The sequence below is a fragment of the Equus quagga genome, chromosome 7 (genome assembly GCF_021613505.1).
Source record: "Equus quagga isolate Etosha38 chromosome 7, UCLA_HA_Equagga_1.0, whole genome shotgun sequence".
Taxonomy (NCBI): domain Eukaryota; kingdom Metazoa; phylum Chordata; class Mammalia; order Perissodactyla; family Equidae; genus Equus; species Equus quagga.
This window is the reverse complement of record NC_060273.1, coordinates 6,435,314-6,452,487: the sequence shown is the minus strand read 5'-3', so window position 1 is coordinate 6,452,487 and position 17,174 is coordinate 6,435,314. Positions and strand designations below refer to the sequence as shown.

The 17,174-nt window shown below is 41.1% G+C and overlaps 1 protein-coding gene across 11 annotated transcripts in view; it reads right to left on the bottom strand.

The window, feature by feature from the left end:
* RBFOX1 (RNA binding fox-1 homolog 1) overlaps positions 1-17,174 on the bottom strand; it is a 1,010,377-nt gene that overhangs the window by 40,073 nt on the left and 953,130 nt on the right. For 7 of the 11 annotated variants that reach the window (XM_046668733.1, XM_046668738.1, XM_046668731.1 and 4 more), the window contains one exon: positions 4,543-4,585. The exons of the other annotated variants lie outside the window; for them this stretch is intronic. In XM_046668733.1, the coding sequence (XP_046524689.1) occupies positions 4,543-4,585 (43 nt within the window). The remainder of the gene's footprint in view (positions 1-4,542; positions 4,586-17,174) is intronic. 11 annotated transcript variants of the gene reach the window in all.

The following is a 17,174-nucleotide window of genomic DNA, read 5'->3' as shown; positions in this document are numbered from 1 at the left end:
TGCCCTCCTGTCTTATATTTACAAAAAAAATAAGATAACCCTTTGATTGAAAGTTTATCAGTAATCTCTTACATATGTAGTCACTTAACCACTAAAGCAATTAAAGAAGACTGTCTTTAGGTTTCTAAATGTTACATAATTATTACAAAAAGGAATGGTGAAAGCTTCTTAAAAATTCCATCTTTTCAGCGAGAGATATCACGTTGGTTCAGATAGGGAATTTGTTTGGTGTGGAAAATATGATAAAGTCTTCCAATTTGTAAATAAAATCATTAAGAGAGAAAAAATCTGAAAAAATAATTAACATTTAGCTGTATGTACCAGTAATTGCAATTGTTCAATTAAGCAGAGGACAAGCAAATGGGCATATTCAAAAGGAATTGTGTTCAGTGAAGCATTGATTATCAAACTGTGAAAATAACAGAGCTTCTTGCTCAGCAGACCACAGCAAGACATCAACCACTGTCGGATGATCTCAGCACAATTAACAAACAGGCTCCAGTCCCCACCAATAATACAGGGACCACTCAGGTTCTAATTAGAATTCACAGTCCCATGATCCTCTGAGGGAAGGGGTCTCACCCTCACCAAAAAGAGGCAACTCAGAAGAGACTGGGGTGTCAGAGGGCATCTAACAGCAAATCGCTGAGACTTCAGAGAGCATCTAGCAGTAAAATCATGAGTTGGGAGGTATAATGCATTTGGCTTCATGTATAGGAAAAAACCAAGTAGTAGGATAAAAATTAGATGAATGGGACGCTGCAGAAAGCATCTTTTAAAAGGTAGAGGAATTAGTCCCAATAATTTGTTTCTACTCTCTTCTAGACACAGGTGGCTTTTAGAATAACTCTGTCAACATATACATAGCAATTTAAAAAGTCTAGTTCTTCATTAAAGAAGTTTGTTCTTTGGATCAGCCTTGGGGAAGACACATCCAAGACATCCTGACAGATAATCAGCAATAATTTGGAGCCAGTGTTAAAAAAAAAAAGTCTCCCCTGAAAAACAATATGGAAATTAAAAAGAGGTCTTAGCCAGACACCACCTGGTGTTCCAAACACCATGTTCTCTAATTAGGAATGGGAAAACTCATTAAATGTGCTGAGGAGTTATAAAACCAAAGCGATTGTCATAGCAGCAACACGCTCAAGATACAGACCGATGGCATGAGGGGAAATTAGGTCAGCAGATTTCTGGAGCCAGTCTTTTCATCTGCTTGCCCATCTCCTTGGCTTTCATGATGCATCCAGAAAGATACAGGTGTGCAGGTATGTCTGTTAAACTTAATGAGGCAGGGAGGGGCTGGAATTGCCTCCCTGATTGCTAGAAAGCATTAGCGGCAACCAGCTGAAAGCTTTGAGCTGAGTAAAAGTGTGTGTGTGTGTGTGAATGTGTATGTTTTAGTTTTGCTCACACTCCCAGAATGAAAAACAAACATGATTGCAAAGGTATGTGCATCAAGTGCCATGTAAATCAATCATAATTTAGTGACTGAATTTGGTCCTAGCAAAGATTTCTAGCAACACCCCGCATGCAAACCGTTTTTGTTTGACCTCGGCACATTTCCTCCAACTTCTGCAGTAGTTTCCATCAATGAAAGGAGGTGGTAAGTTTTATAAATGGAAAGAGCTGCTGCAGTGCAAACAGAAAATACCTAAAATGAACTCACTGACTGCTAGGTTGATATTTATTGTATGAACACAAAATTGTGTGTGGACACCTGGGATCCTTCTGCACAACAGATGTGCTTGTCTACCAAGCTTTGGAAGGACCCATCCTCTAAGTATTTGCATATGGCTTGGCCATTTAGAGAAAATAAGTGTGTTTTTCCATGCAAGACAGTCACAAGTGGTCAATGCCCTGACACTTGTCTTTGTCATTTAGGAATTTGTTTACAAGCACTCGCCATTCAAGAGTCAGAGTTTGTGAAAGTCTGTGACGCCAGCGGAGAGATTTTGACTTTGAGCAGTGGTATCCTTGCTGTCCAGTAGACCTTTTGGTGATGATGGAAATGTTTTATTTCTGTGCTGTCCAGTACGGTAGCCACTTGTCCTAAGTGACTGTTGGACACTTGAAATCTGGCCGGTAAAACAAACTAAATTTTTAATTTATTTAATTTGAGTTCATTCAAATTTAAATGTAAGTGACCACATGGGGCCAGTGGCTACCTAACATATTGGACTGTACAGGTCCTAGTGTCCCCTGAAATACGTACGAAATGGAACAAGAAGAGGATTACATGGTTTCATACCTCCATGTCTACATACAGTCGTGTACTGACTAACGACGGGGACATGTTCTGAGAACTGCGTGGTTGACCGATTTCGTCATTGTGCGAACATCATAGAGTGTACTCACACAAATCTAGATGGAATAGCCTACTACATACCTAAGTTATATGGTACTAATCTTATGGGACCACCATCTTATACGTGGTCCATTGTTGACCTAAACGTTATATGGCACATGACCATATTGCATTGTCTTCCTTTGCTATTTTTCTTCTGTATGAAATCCGTATTGAAGGAATAACAGAGTTGTGTATTAACTCAGTGTGTGTATGCTTACACAGTAAAATGATCAAAAAATACAAACTGCTTTAATTTGCCTTTCTAACAGGTGATTCTAATCAATTTTATTGCTCCAGACTTTGCAGCTCGCTGAGCATAACCAGAGTTACTGCAAGGTTCTGGGGCAATGTCTGAAAAAGGAGCTCTCACTTCCATTTGCTGACACCACACCGTGTTCATGTTGAAAACGGTCCTCCCAGAGCTTAGGACAAAAATTCGTCCTTGACAGTTAGATTTTTCCTACCACCAAACCAAAGGAAAACACAGTTCTACACTCCCTACTCATAAAACATATTCATTTTTCACATATCGGACAGCAAAATATAAATGTGACCATATATAAAATGTCAATTTTAAATGGCCATTATGGATTCCCCCTCCCATCCCTGCCACCACCACCAGATGTGGCCATTGAAGACACCGACTCATGGGGGCTGAAACATCCCCTTTGTTAGCGAGACCTCTGGAGGTCCATCTGGGGAAGTTACTCACGCAGAACCTCTAATGATGTTCCAATAAAGAATTTTCAAAGTTGCGCTTGGTGAGATACTAACAGTGGCAGGGAAACGAAAGATTCCGTGACCAAAGAGGTTTGGGAAATACTGAGTTAAACTAAATAAGACAAGGGACTCCATTCGTGGAACCTCCTAAAACCATACTGATGAGCACTGTGTGTCTCCCACACATCTCAAAGTAGTTTGACAAAGAAAATTACATTTTTAACTTTACAGCATACTTTTGGGAAAAGATGTTCTAATAACCAAAGGGTGAATTACTTAGGAAGAGAAGTGAAACTTCTGTGTGCTGGTGGGGACATGGGAATGGGTAGGGCTGTAATGCGTGTGTGTGTTTCTCTTCAGCTTGAGCGCATGCTAAAGTAGTAAGGAGCTTAATCACAGAGCGAGCCTCCTCCTTTCTGAGAATACCCAAGGCTCTCACTTTGTGTAAAACGATGGATTGAGATCTCTATAGCTATATATATAGATATATATGTATATGTACATAAACATCTTATTCACTGAAATAACATTTACAAGAGCACCTGCAAAAATCAAAAATTTAAATATAAATAATGACTCCCTAATTTATCTGCACTATACATTCTGATATTTGGGAAGTGCGGCAGTAGAAGTCCAGTTTACTTGAAACGTGAAAATGAAAGTTGATCTCAGGAATTTCAATTATTTTGTTCTCTCCTAGATCCTAGTACCCTTTTATCATATTCCGTTTCTTATTAAAACTTTATTAATTTTCACTGTAAAAAATTGTACTTTCTTAATTGACAATACAGAACAGCAATGGGAATTGCAGTTTACAGGGAAACTCACTGATCACCTTTAGTTTTACATTCTTCTTTCATTTTGTTTGACAGTTTTAATGCTGGTCATAGAACAAAGTTTGGAGACTGAGTCAGTTACACTCCAATGGATATGCTGTCTCTTTTTTTCCTACAAATTTGTTCATTTGGGCGTTGCTTCAGCAGTGAGAAATAGGTTTGAAAGCTATAGCAATAGGTGTGAAATAAATTTATAACAAGCTACAATGAAACCAGGGAAAGTGATGTTAGCTCTGCTGACCCTTGATGCTGGATGAATGAGAGGTTTTTCTTTTAACCATTCCAGTTGATTCCAGGAACCCACTAAAACATCACCCAGACAATTGGTTCAACCAAACCCTGGAATTCTTTTCCTTGAATTTATATTAATTGAATCCAGATACATTTTAAGCCAAGACATGTATATCCAAGGCAGACCTCCATTTGGATACACTCATGATCTAGAAAAGAGGGGAAATTTGAGGATGAGCATCTCTATTCTAGAAGAAGTCACATCAAAACTGGAAAATTCAGTTAAGTCTTTCTTCCTTCTATGTTAGAGAATATCTCCCCTCCCCAGAATTGTCTTGTTAGTAGGATTTCACAGCAAACCCACAATCATAGTGATGAGTTTTTCCACCAGTTGGGATTTCATACCTGCAGCAATTTATTGCCATACACAGGCTCTTGATACACTACTCTATAAGGAAACAGAAATGTAATGTTTTCAATGCAAAAATGAAATAAATAAAAGAAATGCATAAGTCAGACAGAAATTCCAGAGCAATTCATTTACAAGTTTGCTTCTCTTGCTTCATAAAGACCTGAGATGACTCACCAAACCAAAAGAGGAACCAAAGAATCTTAGTGGCACATCTCTGTGACTGAGAGGATCAGGAAAGCAGATGTGGGCAGCAAACCACCCTCGTGGTATTTTGTGTTATAACCTGTGTTTATTTTCAAAGAAGAAAAAAGGATACTTTCATGGCTTCTTACCCTTCCAAGCATATTCCAACAGTTCAAGTGAACTATTTCAAATTTCTCTCTCTATCTCATGATTGGAATTCTCTGGAACACGTGAGAACTTAACCTTGATCCCTAATTACCAAGGCGGTTAAGATAGCAGTACCATAGCAACCATAAATAACTCTATCAATGGCTTTATTTTTTTAAAATTTAATCTCAACTAACAACAGAGAGCACAATTGCATTTCATGAACTAATGAATCATATTGAAACTACCAAAGTTACTTTTAATATATCTGACTAGAAAAACTCTGTGTGTGTGTGCATGTGTCTAGAAAAGCTGCGGTTAATATATGCCACTAACATGTCATCACTTCATTCAAGTCCTACACTGACAAGATCTCAGTTGAACCCTAGGACAGGCTGGGAAGCAACTTTCAGATCTGAGAGTCATTCAAGGGCATGACTAATCGCTCCTGTAAGTGGTCCCATTTTAAAATGAAATTTTCCAGTTCCCTGGCAGACACAAAGGTGATTTTAAGAGATTTAGGGACCTTCTTTATAAAGGTATGTTTGTGCATGCATATATGGATATGTAGATGAATATGAATGTAGATATATTTTTTATATATATTCTGGCTTTCCTTTACAGCTTAGTTTTACTTAACCTTCCTTTTTAAGTTAAATCTAAGCTTGTGGAGCTATGCCTGTCAAAGTTCTAGTTTTCTCTCTCCCCACAGATCTCATTGCTCGTTTCAATGTTTCAAGTATAGATATTAGTCCCCAGTGGCCTGCCCACGCCATTATGTTCTCCATCTTTCTCTCACTTCTCATCCTGCTCATTTCCTTCCTTTCACTGCATTTCTTGAAGTTTGCCCAGTGAGGACAACAATGTTACTCTGTTGGCTCAGGGCTTAAGCATTGAACTCTGTAGCTAGATCATATGGGCTCAAACCCCAGTGTCAGTCAAGATGGCTGGACAAATTATTTCATCTATTTTCTGCAAAAGTTTCCTCCTCTGAAAAAAAAAGTGGAGGTAATGGGTAATAAGACTTCTCCCTTATATGGCCATGGTGAGGAGGAGATGCTTGCAGTAAAGTTGAGCATCTCATCTCTCACATAGTAGATGCTTAATTTCTTAATGGGCTGTCGCCTCCCCCATGGTGACTGACCAGCCTAATGCTGATCCTCAGCTGGCTCACACTGAAAGCAAGGTCTCAGGAATAAGGACTTGGAAGTTTTATTTGGAGAATGTCTGCTTTTCAATATTACACATTCTCAAAGCTACTGACACTTCTCCTTCCTGAGCTCAAACATGGTTGAAATGAGGACACTTCTTTGTTTTAAGATCCATGAAGGGCAGAGTGACATGAATTCAGAAATAATTGTGTTTAGCCATGGTGTCAAGCAGAAACTTGTTACAACAGAATTTAAGAATGATGTAAAAATTCATGAGCATCTCATTGAGACATATTTGCTAGGCAGCCTCAAGGTTGCATTGACTGTTAGAAAGCTTAGGGCTCTCCTAATACAAGTGAACACGTTAAGATTTATATTGTGTATCAGTTCTCTCTCTCTCTCACTCTTCCTGTCTTCTCTTCCCTTCTCCCCATTGCCCAAAACTCCACTATCTTACTCCAGTTTCTATTGCTAGTTTGTCAATTCTTTTTTATGGCTCTACTATAATTTCCTTCTTTCCATTTTCAATAGTTATCTTTTGATCAAACGCCATATCATTGGAGATCTCCCCAAGTGGGTGAAGACAAGTGTCTTGGCTAAGTTCAGTTAAGCAATGCATATTTTCAGCTCCTTGATCAATTCTGGCCTCATGAGATCTATAGCTTCACCCCTAAATATAATGGATTGCTTTGTAGTTTTAGGGAACTTAGTTCTTCTAAGTTTCAAACAGTCTAAGAAAGCATGGTCTAAAAAAGTCCTCCAACTTCCGGTTTGTCATACCCATATATCACCTCTACTATTACTTAGTTTTTCCTTTAACTTGACCCACATTTTAATTAAAGTGAATTTACTTAAATGTGTCCCAGTAAGCAATAATAGTGAACTTATAGATTTGATATGCTAGGTATGTAAACTAAATTCCTAGCTTTTGAAATAAAAGTGTGTGTGTGCATGTCTTCAGGTGCAAGGGATCCAGGCAATGACCTTTTCTATCCTCCTTTCCAACCTAGAACCCCCTACACATCCTCCCTGATGAGTGGCCATCCACTCTGGGCCTGGGCATGTCCAATGCGACTAGAGGTGGCGTTTCTCCTGCAGGGCTCAGCTCCTGAGTAGGATGATTTTTCCTTGCCCTCAGCCAAAACGAGCATCCCTGGTTTTCACCTTAGTTTCTGGCTCACAGCATCTCATAACAAGTCTACTCCCTCCAGCAATTTCAAGGCATCTAGGATCATCTCTCTCTCTCTCCTTAATCCCCTCTTCTCTGAAAAGTTTAAGAACGAGCTAATTCTAGATAGGAGGTTGTGGCTTCCCAGTTACAGGGATCCTGGAGGTCTTTCAAATCCTTTGTGCTCTGGCAGGACTCAGAATGCCCGAGGGCTCCCACAGCAGGTGGGAGGGATGGAGAGAACTTGCACAAAGAAGAGGTGAAGGGGTGGGAGAAAGTTGGATGCATGGGAAAGGGCAGTCGCTCTGGGGTGCGAGCTGTTACACTTGTTGAGTTGCTCTGATAGCCTGTCAAGATTGAGAACAATCTGAATAGGAAGAATTGGAGACTTTGCCCTCCTTCCTCCCTTAAAAGTAACCAAAGCTAGAGGCTTACTACTCTGCCCAATAACATTAAAAGAGAAATAACTGGTTTAAACCTATTAGAGGTGACCAATGTGTCTAACACACGTCCCAGGTTCTCTCAGGATCGTCCTAAACCTGTTTGTTGTGCACTATTTCTAATGAGATTGAAGGAGCAAGCCAGAAACCTCCTTTAAATAAGATAAAGCCTTGCATGCTTTTCCATGAACCTCGTTAATCACCATTTCTTTTCAAAATGGAGCACTGGGAACGTTTCCACTCATCAGAACATTCCAGTATCTCAAGGCGGGTGGGGGTAGCAGCTTGAAAAAGCATATTCAAGCTTATAATATACTTCTGGCCAGAAGAAATCCTGCTCTGTACACTCTAGAATGCAGGAAGTACTCATTTTCTTTCTTGCCCTTAAATCAACTCAAGGCCATTGACGAGCTCTTGTTTTGCTGCCATAATGGGGTGATCTAGTTTATCACTGTCCCAGCATACACGCAGCACCCAGTAGCAATATTCCTAAACTGCCCTCTTACACAGAGCAAAATATTCAGAAATACTCTGCAAGGTCCCAGCTACCTTCTTAGAAAGAGGGCAGAAACATGTGCTGGGCAGACAAAGCTCAAAGTTCACATTTCAGTTAGTTTTTCCATCACCTAACTGCCTATTTGGAACTGCCTCCTGAAAAATCTTATGGTCATTATAATATGGATCGTGGGAAAATGCTATACATTTTTTTTTTTTTTTTTTTTTGGCTAGTAGGGTGGCTTAACAAGGGCAAGAGGGACAGTTTTATAAACCCAGACACCAGGAGACTCAGGACTTGCAGTTGCTGATGGAACTCCTTTCATCTAAACCTCACCCAAATGCCTGGAGGGGCTGTACCACTAGGCAGGTGGGCTTAGTCCAAATACGATGAATTTGTGGGAAACAAAAGCTCCTAAGGGGACTAAAATGCAGAGGGACTTTTTTGTAGATTTCCTCCATGCATGCAATATCTCTTTCCACTTTGGTCTGGAGCTGGCACATCTGCTCTCTTCTGCGTCCCTCTCTCTCTCCATTTGCCTTGTTCTTGTGGACTTCTGTTTGTCCTAACCAATACAAACATACTCTATCAATTACTCTAACTAGTTCATTCTTTTTCCTTATTTGTGGAATCCTGCAGCCCCTGGTTTCCGGCAGCTTCTACTTCCTGCCATAGAAAAATCTACGAGGCGAGGAAGAGACACCAATTTGAAATATCCATGGGGCAGCACAAATTAATAATTCAATAAGTTGTTGTCATTTTACAAATAACTCAATAAATGACACTTCACAAAGAAGTGAACACTCAACAGATGACAGCTAATAATATAATATGTTTATTTTAAGCTAACCTTGGGAATGTCCTTTTTTTTTTCTCGGGTGGGTGTTGATGGAGAGAGTTTTCTTTTTGGTGAATTTTCTTATTTCTAATTTTTCCCATCCCTTTTCTATTCCCCTCCATTTCCATATTTTAAAAAATTCTTAAACTCAGTTATGCCAACTATAATCCTAACTCTCTTCCTGTGCATACTCTATCCAAAGGCTACTCCAAGGAGAGGGTGTAGACCGACGTTTGGGTTCATTGGGTATCTGAGGATGTGGATGAGCTCAGCCTGCTCAGCTCCAGTCTGCCTCTCTGTTTAAAATAGTATAAACTAAAAGTCTGGTAAAAGAGGACCTGAGAAGGAGTGGATTAAGCTACACAAAAAAGGAAATCGGCTGTTCAATTGGGGAGAAAGAACACATAGGTTGTTCCTTTATTTTGTTGTGAAAAAAAAGCCCAACCCACAGATTATAATAAACGTACCTGATGCAATAATAATAGAAGCCAACTAAGTTCATCATTGATGGAGATGAACACCGTGTCTCAAAACTGTAATTATTTGAAATTCAAAAGGAAGAAAATTAAATAACCAGTGTCTTTCCCATTTTCTAGTAAGTGATATCAATTGGATCAGAAATATGGCTTTATTTTTCTTTGTTACCCAGTCTACCAAACAATAAATATTCCACTGAACTTAACTTGAAGTCACTTGTGATAAAAAATTATATGGTTTAGAAAATAGCCCCCAATCCCACCCATTTATTTTAAATTGTGTTTATTCCAAGTCATTTTTATCACATTGCAGCTAGTATCACAATGTGGGACATTAACTTCCTCTAGATCAAGTTAGGTAACCAATTATGGTCCCATAATGAGGGACATCCTACGCTCTTTCTAAAAGTGAAATGCTTAATAAATTGGGACCGGCTAACAAACAATTCTAAATTTAACAATTCTAAATCAAGCAACTGTTTGGGGGAAATTGAGGGAATAAAAGTTTGATGAAAGTAAAGGATTTAATGCTCAAATTGGCATACATCTTTTCAGGAGATGTTTCTTGCTAAAATCATCCACATTGAGAGAGAGATCGAGAGAGAGAAAGAAAGAGTCTTTCTAGAGCTGTTTTGATAAACAATTAAATGTATTTATAAGAAAACATCAGCCATGAAAATATCTTTTAACCTTCTACAGCTGGTAACTACAGCTATTATCGTAAACATTATACTGAAAACACACAGACCATCCTGAGAACTTTAGAGAGAATTCTTTTTGGGAGAGAATCTTTCATTTGACGTAAGAGAAATGCCATCTTTTGGGGGGGGGTGCGTTTATTCTGAAGTTAATCAAGGAGTTAATTCCGCTCACTCAACAGTGCACGATGGCTATCGTGAGCAAGGGCTTCTGCCCCACGAGCCTCTGGACTCTTTCCCGCAGACGAGGAAGAGGAAATGGACGACACCGGTAGAGAAATTTGCAGCAAACTTGTAAAAGGAATGACTCCGGGAGGAAACAAGGATGGCATGCACGTTAATGAATACTTACATAAATGTCTGCCCCATAAAATCCATCCTGGTAAACAACACTGCAAGGGTGCACACACAAAGAAAAACATCCATATTAGTGCATTTCCCCATGCAGACGCACCAACCCCAGCACTGGCGAAGTTAGTCTGGAGACAAGATCCAAAACACAGGAACCGAGGATAGTTTTCACATTGGTTAAGGAGGTTGGAGACAACAGCAGTCGATCAGACCGAGAAAATTAGGCTGGGGTTCGGTGTTGGCCCAGAATCAGGATGTGGTGGTGTGCTGAGTACCAGACTTCCCGCTCTTTCAGGAGAGGGTGCAGAAATGCAAAGAGATTTGAGGCTGATTTTAAGTGGCCTAGGCAGATATGAGGGTCAGAGTTTGCATTCATTCAAACCACATACCTCCCCCCAGAAAAAAAAAAAAGCATCTGCTTAAAATATATGATTGATAAGGATGGGGGCACAGATTGTCGCATTTTCAATATGGGTTATAGCTGAATGACCTTAGGCGAGCTGGACAACCCAAATGATTTCAGAAATTCTCTTCTCTATTCTTTCACATGGTAGTATTATATTTGGTAATTGCATGTGCCACTGTTTCACGGTAAATGTAGGAGAATATCTCTAATTATAGGTGTGTGTGAACATGTGAGGGCAATATATGTGTCTTTGTTTATATGTGTGTACATTGTGTGCCCGTATGTGTATACATGTGTTAGTGTGCCTATGTGTGTGTGTACATCATGTGTATAAGTGCCCGTATGTGTATACATGTGTTAGTGTGCCTATGTGTGTGTATGAATGTACATTGTGTAGTAGAATGTGTTTGCATATATATCTGTGCGTGTGCTCATGTGTACGCATGTGCGTGCATATGCATATCTGTGTGTAAATTCACAGGAATTATATCCAGACTAAGCCACGTCCCACATTATAACGGAACAAGCCTGGTCTCACAGCAATACTCTGATCACTACCCATATAGTCACCCCAGAGACAAGGAACTTCACGGGAGGGTGAAAAAAAGATCCTAGACTTCTCCAGAAGTTTCTTGGTATACCTTGAGTGAAACAGCCAGGAAAAGAAGCCCACAGCTGTGCGATCATGGGAAACCGACTTAGAATTCCTCAACATTACAATGGGTCTAATGAGGATCATAGATAGCCTGCCCATCTCACAGTCTTTTGGGAGGATCACAGGATATCTTGAGTATAAGAACACGTGTTTCTAAATGCGTGTTTTCTAAAGGATGATAGTTGTTATTAATAATCTTCTCTGATATCTCCCCACAGAGTTTATAGATGATTTATGATGCTTGCAAAGGACCAATGAGTCCCACCATTGAATGGAGCTGCGGTTCTAATAGAAGCGACACTTCGATTACCAAGGGATTCCAGCAGGTTTCAGCAGCAGAGTAGACCCCCACATAAGCCAAGCACATGGAGCCAAGGGAAGGCACTTTACAACACGCACACACAGGCACACACACACGGCAGTGACACTGGTTTGCTGGAGAACACTGTAGTGTGCTTCTCAGGGATTTGCAGAGTTGATTGGCTAAACCCCAAGTACCATTATCCTTAAAAGTGTGGCAGCGATTTCACATGCTAAGAAGGTTGGTAGGAATCGTTTTCATTTTGATCTGAGAGGGCTACAGTTCACGAGAGCACTTGTCAAGCAGCGTCCAACCCTAATCCATGATACTGAGGTGTGCGGCATCCTGAGCTATGCTTTGAATTCTCTTTCAGCATTTCCAACATAAAAAGACAGTGTCTGTTGGAGGTCAGAAGGCAGGGCCAGCCTCTGCCAATAGGACTTGGAACAGATCTGATGAAACGGGGGAAAGCAACAAATGTTTAGTTTGGGCCCAGAACCGCAGAGCTGATCACTGAGCCATATCAAACAGCTTCTGTCCCATTCTTTCGTGCCATCGTGCCTGGATACATGCTATTCCTTGCTCTGGGACGGCCTTTTCTCTCACTATCCTCATCCAAAAGCAGATCACCATTCAAGAGCCAAGTTAGATGGGAAACACATGGGCATCTGGGTCACAGCCTCAGCAATCAGCAGCTATGTGCCCTTGGACTAATTACTTAAGCTCTCTGAATTTCACTCACTCATCTGTAAAATGGGGAAAGAGGGAAGTGCCCACGTCGAGGGAGGAGTCAAGAAGATGATGCGTGCAAAGTAATGAGCAACATGCCTGACATCGTAGTTTTTACTAAATGTCACCATCTCTATGAACTTTATCCAACGCCCGCCTGAAGCTGAGATTTTCCCTCCTCGTGTAAACACCCACATCACTTTTTCTGACCCCCACTTGGGCTACTCATCAATTTCTGCCTCATGTTAAAGGTATTTGTGGATGTGGCTCATTTCACCCTGAAAGTTGCGCCCAATGGCTTACTCAACATTCTGTCTCGCTTAGTGTCTAACACATTACTTTTACACCTAGAAGATTTACCATACGTATCTGTGGAGTGAATATTGCCCATATTTTAAAGGGCAGGTTGGGCATTAGGAGGTGACAGAAAGTGACACAGAGTAATTTGCTCATCGACTCCAGCTAGAATTCCATAACCAATTAGGAGGACGGATCTTGTGGTCTCAAGTTTGTCTCTGATCTGGTTATTCAGCATCACTGGCTGCGGTCAGTGGGGAAGGGGGAGGCGACTAAGATTCAAAAGCTGGACCTTGACTAGGAGGCCAGGGTAAGAGGCTAGATAGAAAGTGATCCAGGTGTGAATCAAATTTTAATATTTTGACCAAACATTAATATATATTTAAATATAGGAACAATGCCTTTTTCTAAATATTTGTGGAGGGGGACCCAGTCTGTGTCTGCTCTTCTGTGAATAATGGAGAGAAAAGCTGAGCCCACACCTTGAGGGCTGTTCCAGTGGGCATGCATCGTGGATCAGGAGTGGCTGAGGTTGAGCTCTGGCTGAGAAAGTGGCCCTTTCTTTCATGAGGGCCAGTTCTTGTGCACTGTGGCTGGTTGTGTGCCTCTGTGTCAAGCCTATTAGTACCAACAACTTCCAGAAGTGACAAAAGAGCAGGCCCTGATAGTTGCCTCTGTCTTGTTCAGTAGGGTAACATAGTTGCCAGCCCTTGACCTCCACCATGAGCCATTGAAAATTATGCCTTGCCCTCCACCGTGAGCCATTGAAAATTAGAACCCTGACATCCCCCTACTATGAGACAGAACCAAAGAGAAAATGTGATCCAGCGTCCGCATTTTGACAAGCTCAAACAAACTGAATGATGAGTACTCTCTCTCCACCATTGAAATGCTTATTATACTCCAACCAGGATGCTAAGGCACAAAGAGCAGAGAGAGCAAGTCCACCCTTGAAACCTGTGCTTAGGGAGCTTACAGGCAGTGGGCCACACAGTCACAAATCCATATGCAGAAACTGAAAACTGTAGCTGTGATGGGTGCTGCGGAGGAGAAGAATAATGGTGCTCTGAACGTGTAATGGAAGGAGGAGGGTAAGCAAGAGTGGTGAGGGAAGCTGAGCAAATGTCATGGAAATGTCAACGCCTTAGCCAGGCAGAGAGGTGGAAGAGCAGGCAGGGCAAAGGGAAGAGCTTGTGCAGGGCCCAGAGTCTAGAGGATTCTGGACACCTTTGAGAGCCTACAGGAAGGGCATAATCTCTCGCTTTGGGGAGGTTCAGAGGCCCAGCACAATGTGGTGGTTTCACTGAGAAAGGAAATCAAGAATTCTAGCTACCATTATAAACCACGCTGGGTAGGGATTGCTGTTTTCACCAAGGGCAGCACTTGCACATCTTGGAGAGAAATGAACTAAAGGATGCGTGATCTACCTTCATGATAACTCTATAAAATGAGGGACCAACATGGTGGTCCTCACTGGCAGTGTGAAAGGAAGCTGCTTCATGGGCTGCCAGTTTCACAAAAAGACTGTGGTTTTTTCCCCTAAGCTACTATTAATAGCACGAGCACAAATACTGCTCCTCATTTATAGATCGATTATTAAGTGTCAGTCCCTCATCGAAGCATTCTGTGCTCATTATCCCACTTAGTCCTCACAGTAGCCCTATGAGATGGATAATATTATCATTGCCTCTTTAGATGGAAAGAAACGGAACCAGAGAGAGCTAGCTATTGACTAAACTGGGATTCCAGCCCAAGTAATCTGGCTCCATAGCCCAAACTTTTAACTGCTATGGCAGGCAGCAGTAGTCAAACTTCAGCGTGCATCAGAATCACCTGGAGGTCTTGTGAAAACACAGATGGCCGGGCCCCGCGCCCAGCCCAGAGGTTCTGAGTCAATAGATCTGGATGGGGCTCTAAGAATTTGCATTTTTAACAAGTAACAGGTGATGCTGATGCTGCTGGTCCAAGGACTGGTAGACTCATTGCTCCATGGACCACCCCCCTCCGCGTGCCATTCTACTTTATGTTTGAGACAACATTGAAGGTCAGCTTCCTAGGTTTTATTCTAAACAGAAGCTGGAGATAGGACAGCTCTTACAAAGGCTCATGCTGGTTTCCAAGAATGTATCCAGACACTTTTTGGAGCTCCATGAAACAAGTGCACTTAAAATATCCGATAGGCAGGAAAAGGAGGGCAGGGGTTGATGTCTAGTTTGCATCCATAGATAAATTAACCACGGCCCAGTCACAAGAGAAGGAAGTTGCCACCATGCATTGAACAGGTGCAGCCCTATTTTAATGCAGAGGCGGTCTGTCTAGCCATGCAAAGGTAATTGTATTGCCTGTCAATCACTTTGGGACTGCAATATGTTTTTGCAAGAACATAATGCAAATGCACATCTCATTTTCTTAGAAAGGTAATAACAGTAGTTAAATATTTGGATGAATGCAAGCAGGGAATGATTGCACTATAGTAAATTAGTTTACTTAAAAAAAAGGAAAGAAAGAAAGTATAGGATGCCCAAACACACAATCTGTTTGTGTCATATAACATATCCCAACCACAAATATATTCTTGAAAGAAAGGTTATTTAAAACTGCTCTACCTTACTGCCCCTTCCAACTGGAAAGTAAATTAAATTTTTTAATGTGTTCGAATCTGGCTGTTTTTGAATGGCTATCAGGTTGGTCCATGAACTCCCTGGTATTTGTATAGAATGAGGGGTGTGTGTCTGCGTGTGGTGAATATTTTCCTAGGGAAAATAGATATTTTTAATTAGATCACCAAAGGCAACTGTGACATCCCACTCCTCCTCCAGAAAAGTTTAAGAATCATTGATTTATGGTGTTTGTCTATAAATGCATTCCATTAAGAGGATTTTTTAATTTTGTGGTGAGCAAGATTCACCCTGAGCTAAAATCCGTTGCCAATCTTCCTTTCTCTCTCTCTCTCTTTTTTTTCTGCTTGAGGAAGATTAGCCCTGAGCTAACATCTGTGCCAGTCTTCCTCTATTGTGTATGTGGGATGCGTGCACAGCATGGCTGACGAGTGGAGTAGGTCTGCGCCCAGGATCCAAACCTGCAAACTCCACTGAAGTGGAGTATGTGGAACTTTACACACTCAGTCACGGGGCCAGCCCCCTAGAAGGCTTTTTTTTTAATGTGAGAGGTTACATTTTAAAACTAGCTGAGAAATTAAACAAGAATTCACACCAGAAAAAAATAAAAAGCTAGAGAGAATTCTGGGAAGTATTCTGAGAATACGTGATGATGACTTTAATCCCTAGTGTTTATATTAAATGAGAAAGTTCCTAAGCATCAAATAACACAATCTGAGGATTAGACATTTATAAATTAAAACCCAAAGGCGTGGTTGATTTATAGATGGAAAGGTACACACACAGTCCTGGTGTCAGAGGCTTTTTTAGGACCTAACCTGTGAGCCGTCCCACAGGATCTATGTATGGGTTTCATTCCTGCACTGGCCAACTTTAAGAAGTTTTCTCCTGGAACACCACCATATTTCTCCTATACGCAAGGTAGGACAGAGTCTACCAAAATACTTCTCAAGGTAACTCTAAGAAGTTGAATAGATGTGTCATAATTAATTACCTGAGAAAGTGCAGAACTCAAAGATACCCTCGAGAAGCAAGACCAAAACCCTATAGCAGATGTTGGATGCTTACCTTAGAGTCATTTATAATTTTAATAATCTCTTATGGTGCTCCATTAGAGCACCATACTGTATCCCCATACAGTATGCATGGTACACAGTAGGCAGTTGATAAGTAGTTGTCTAATAATTTATTAACTAATTAATTAAGAACAAGAACTTGGTGAGGCCAATCTCTTGGGATTCTTCTGGGAGGGCACTGGGGTTTAGTTGCCGTCTTCTAACACGAGATGTTGTATTGAGTCTAGTGGGCGTGTCTCCAATGCTTCTACCTGCCTTCTTCATCCGCAGACATCAGCCTGCAAGCTCCCTTGGATGGCAATTACCCAATGGGTCATTTCTCCCAAACATGAGTCACAGGAAGACAGACTGGCCATTGTGGCTTCTCTATGGAAACTGAAACCAGGATCAAATGCGAGGAGAAAAATGGAAAACCTAGTCCATTCAGCTTTCTCTAAGACTGTTCACCACTTCATATTTTATTTATGATCTACATATCCCATAAACTATTGAAGTGCCTCTGTCCAAAGCCATTGCTGTGGCTTGTGGCAAAGGGAGGTCTGTGACCTGCAGGTGCCCCACAGAAAAGGGATAAGTGATGCATGGAGGGAGAAGG